The 5,042-nt window shown below is 38.0% G+C and overlaps 1 protein-coding gene across 1 annotated transcript; it reads left to right on the top strand.

The window, feature by feature from the left end:
- The first annotated feature begins 935 nt into the window (after positions 1-935).
- LOC129761252 (putative nuclease HARBI1) lies at positions 936-2,108 on the top strand. Its single transcript, XM_055758967.1, has 4 exons — positions 936-955; positions 1,021-1,456; positions 1,525-1,669; positions 1,731-2,108. The coding sequence occupies exons 1-4, from the start codon at positions 936-938 to the stop codon at positions 2,009-2,011; spliced, it is 882 nt and encodes a 293-aa protein (XP_055614942.1). The 3' UTR covers positions 2,012-2,108.
- The last annotated feature ends 2,934 nt before the right edge of the window (positions 2,109-5,042 follow it).

Here is a 5,042-nt window from a genome sequence, read left to right on the forward strand (position 1 = left end):
TCGTGGTTTTGAAAAAAACCATTTCGAACGCCCTCGATGCCGCCTTGTTCTGGATTTGCCACCAAAGCAGTTTGTATAAAGAACAAACTTTTTTCTTCTGTTACCTGATGCCGTTTTGCGATTGCGTTTGCCACTCGCCACTCGCTGCAACTGCCTGTTGTCTTGATGTCCACCGAACCGAATGTGGTCTGTTCCGAATGCGGGTTTTCTTATTGTCGCGAGCAGCTTTGCCAGCTAACTCGATCACTTCGGCGGCCGAAACTATATAACGCCGGCTAGGTGGACTGCTGCACTGGTACTAACGTGCTCGGCCTAGCCACCCTTGCGGGGAACTCCAGATCAACACGGTTCGAGCGGGATTTTGCCTTTCCCTTCACTTTTCCTCCTTTATCATGTCCAGACATGGCTGCTTGGATTGGTTTGTTGATGTGTTGTGATGCGAACCGATGTGGTGTACGGTTTGAATGAGAATGATCGTTACGGCAGCGGAGCGGGGATTTTTAAGCTGACTGGCTGGCTCGAGAATTACGCATGTGTGAGACTGCGACCAATGTTTCGTTCATTTTTTTCTTCTTCCTTTCCAATCGTGCTTCATTCTATTTTGCTGCTGCTCTGGTTGCCCGTTTTGGTCGGTACGATTTGAGGAGCACAAAATGGACCAATCAAAAATGGGCACATAGTGTATTTTGACAATGCTTGATATTTCACAATTATTCAATTATTTATCTCCAGAAAAATGAAATGTTATTCGTTATGATAGATGCGTAGATATATTTCCTATCAATTGTTGCAAAAACCTTTGCGATCTATTGAGAATTGCTCGAGTTATAAGCGTTCCAAATCTTGCATTTTTTCCTACTTGTTCAGTGCCTAGATTTCCATTTCACCCCCTATATCTTCCGGTTAGACGTAGTCCTACGTCAAAAACCAACATCATGAATTTATCAACAACACAGTAAGAATGATCAATTCTTAGAGCTAGATGATTTATTATAAGACATTTTAATTTTTGATTTTCAGATTCAAGAAGAACTTTCGTTTGAATAAAACAGCATTTCGATACATTGTACAAGAGATAAAAAATGAATTTCCACGTCAAAAGAAAGGCGGTCTATCGGTGACTGATAAACTTGCTGTCTGCTTGCGTTTTTTCGCAGAAGGGAGCTATCAACATGGTGCTAGCAAGGACTACGATGTGGCTATAGCCCAGTCAACGTTTTCCAAAGTTCTCGACGAGATGTTGATTATTTTGGAAAGGAAGATTTGCACCAAATGGATAAATTTCGAAATGACACAACAAGAAATGAGGGAAGCAAAGCGATTTTTTTATGAAAAATCGGGAATTCCGGGCGTTATTATGTGTGTAGATGGCACGCATGTTAAAATTATTCCGCCAATTGCAGACCGGAATCTATTTTATAATAGGAAAGGGTTCTATAGTCTGAATACTATGATAGTAAGTTGATTGTTATTTGAATTTTTCAATAATATCCTTTCTTGTTAAAAACGTAAATTTTTATACAGATATGTGATCACACCCAACGTATTCGATTCGTTGATGCAAGCTTCCAGGGGTCTAATCACGACTCTCATATTTGGAGTTTGAGTTCAGCAAGAGCACGTTTACAGGAAATGCATAGGAATGGTGACACAAATACCAAAATTTTGGGTACTTTACAAGAATAACATTGATGTACATAATTTACAATCATTTTTCTGTTATTTTGCAGGTGATGCCGGTTATCCTTCCGAGCCGTGGTTGCTCACGCCTTATCGAGCTCCAGAACTAGAAAGTCCAGAAAGCGAATTTAACAGCAAGCATGTTTTAGCAAGGGGGATAATAGAGCGAACGATTGGAGTTCTAAAAAATCGATTTCGATGTATCCTTGGTGCTCGTCAGCTCCATTATACGCCTACCAAAGCGGCAAAAATTATCAGTGTTTGCTGTGCCCTGCACAATATATGTTTATATTTTAAGAACGACAATGATGAGGTTCAGTCAACTGAATAGATGTTTTAAAGTGTCGAATTCCTATATTCTAGATTTTATATACCCTTCATATATATGTTAAATATTTACAAATAAATATTTCCTTCACTGACGAAAACATTAATTTACATAGTATAGTTTAAAACAGATTCAATTATATTTATTATCGTGAAATATTACATCGAAAAACGCATGATTTATTCAAGTTGAGGTAAATTCTATAGTTTTCCATCATTGCAGCATAACAGTATCCATTATTTGTCTTGAGAACTGATTCAAATCGTATAACTTGCATATTCTAAGTTGTATATAAAGTTGGATTAAATCACACTCGTTTGTAACGTGGATTAAATTATACATCGTATATATCTAAAATTGTATAAAATGGGAAAACCCGATTTTATTTATCATGATATGACTAAATCGTAATTCGATAAAACAAACATCGGTTTTATGATATTCTTGAATGGCGTTAACGTTCGCTGTGGAACTTTTGCCGTCTCAACGTATGCATTAACTAGGGTCATTCATTAATACTTGGTTGAGATTTCTATGCCGAATAACACGCCTTGAATGTACTCTGGAGTGGCAAGCTCTAGAATACGCGTGACCACAGCAAACCGGAAGAATTTTCTTTGACGAAAAATCCCCCGGCCAGAACGGGAATCGAACCCGAACACCCGGCATTATAGTATGGGATATATAAATAAATTTCTCAACCACTCTGCAGACTGCCTATTGGACTCAGGAGTGTGGGATTGGATCCACGTTTCATCCATTGTCACAAAACGTAGAACGAAGTCAACTCAATTTCGCTTCAACAATGCCAAACCGACTATTGAATCATCAACTCGCCGCTGTTTTTGTCAGCAAACGCGGCACCCACCAAAAACAATATTTGATCCAAATACAATGTTTTTCTGTTTTCATTTTCTATACGAATACTCAGGTAGAACTTAAACAACAGTAGCAACGATCCTGACCACCTACATTCTTGTACCAGCGCCATAACGTATCACATGTTGAAAACATTAACAAGTTGGACCACAAACATGCACCGAGTCACCAACTACCACCTAGTCAGTGACGTGATATCTCACATGTTGATGTTAGCATTACTTATTTAACGTGTGTTGTTGTTCATTGACTTGACCGATCTAGGACAATAGGCCACTTTGTTTAATATAAGTAGCATTGAAAAGTGAACTGTATCTTTATAGCTCAGACAGGAAATAAAAATGATTCTTAGTTTGTCAATCGAACTGTGTAGTTTTAACTCGATCAGGTTCGTCACTAATGCTATCAAAGCTTTGAACAATCAGAAAACCATAACGGCGACACGAATCAAAATGAAATCTTCAGCATCTTATTAAAAATTATAACAAACACTAGTACTTGTATATTTTATAAGACACTACAAAGAATCGATTTTTGGTACTCTGAAAGATTGGTGTTCGAATTTTATATTTATCAAAGCAATAAGTAGACCTTACATAAATGTAGTTTTGAAATTATGTATTTTTTATTTGCATGTGATAATTTCTCACGAAGGTACAACCTTATTTAAATTTTCGATATCGCACTTCTAATTTTTCGAGTAGTTTTTAACTATTACATTCGAAAATGTAATATATTCACATTACAATATATACTTTTAAAATTCATGTCATTAAATTACAACATAGCTTAGCATTCACATTACATTACATTCACATTTGTTTTAAAATCGAAATGTCTATTGTAGACGGCTTAATTCCATCTCAAGAATCCTTTTTTTAATTTTCAGTTTTTCCAGATTAATTCTCTCTAATTCCAGATTGTGCCTCTGATTTTCCATCAGCACATTGTTGATAGTTTCGTTTATGTTCTCTAACTGTTTCGAAATCTGTCTGTTATAATGAACCAAATCAGCAGTTTTTTTTTCAAAGCATTTTAGAATATTGGTGACCGAGTCATGAAACGTTGCTTGGTTTTGCACTTGTGTCTCCAGCAATGTGTGCATTGATGTCCTCCTCTTCTTCGATGTATGCGTCTCATTATTCTCATTGGCTCTATCCTCCGGAATTCGATTATCTTCAATCGACGCAGATTCCCCACTGTCATGAATTGATTGATTTGCGCTAGGTTCTAGCCCGAAACTGCAAGTGTCGGCTATGCCCTCAACTGCTGGAGCAAGTCCTGCAAGAACAACAACTCGTTCCTCCAGCGCAGTAAGTTCAATAAACTTACTAGGACCCCCACCTGTAGCAAATTGCTCGCGACGGTTGTGGGCTAGCTTGCGTTTCGTGTTCGATTTCCAATCGAACCAGACCTGCAAAAAAACTGGTTTAGAGAAACGAATATAAATACAGAACTTTGAATGTATCTACCTTTTTCCACGCAGTTGAATCTTTAGTTGGTGGCCCAAGACTGTTCAACTCGGCTGCCACAGAATTCCAGTAGGGAGAAGCATTGCATTTCGCGAAACCCTTCGCGATATCCGGCTGCTCTTCCAAGAGATCAACCAGTCGGCTGTATTGATCCTTGTTTGTGCTTTTGGATTTCGATGGTTTCGACCTAAACAGTCCGATGGGAATAAAATGATTAGGTTAAAATAAAAAAGACGGGTGGGTAATGTCGGGGACATAACCGGAGTGACGTAGGACTATACAAAGGGGACAGCTTTTGTTAAATATATATTTTAAATATATTGCTTTATTTTCTTCTCCTACGTGAATACCTACCTATCTACCTGAAAAATTGATTAGTTTACTGTTTACTCTTTATGAATATGTTGATGGTTCTGAAAAGAACCTTTGGTGTTGTGTTTTTGTTATCACTCGATATTCCCATCTTGTTCGGTTAAACCTTCCTGTTTAGCTATTGCGTTTGCCACTCGCCACAGCTTTCACAGTTGGAAAATTTCTTCCCATCCAGCTTGTGACATGTTGTTCAGTAAATTACATTTAATGCGACGTGCCGGAGAAACACTTTGCCACTCACTGAAACTAATTGTTGCCTTGATGAGCGCCGAACCGAAGCTGCTCTGTTCTTGATGCGGGTTTTCTGATTG

The sequence above is a fragment of the Toxorhynchites rutilus genome, chromosome 1, assembly GCF_029784135.1.
Source record: "Toxorhynchites rutilus septentrionalis strain SRP chromosome 1, ASM2978413v1, whole genome shotgun sequence".
Lineage (NCBI taxonomy): Eukaryota > Metazoa > Arthropoda > Insecta > Diptera > Culicidae > Toxorhynchites > Toxorhynchites rutilus.

Bases quoted from the DNA above. Each gene is read 5' to 3' on its own strand.
- LOC129761252 (XM_055758967.1), top strand. From the start codon at position 936: ATGAATTTATCAACAACACA. The intron at 956-1,020 runs GTAAGAATGATC...TTTGATTTTCAG, and splicing joins ATGAATTTATCAACAACACA to ATTCAAGAAGAACTTTCGTT. The intron at 1,670-1,730 runs GTACTTTACAAG...GTTATTTTGCAG, and splicing joins CACAAATACCAAAATTTTGG to GTGATGCCGGTTATCCTTCC.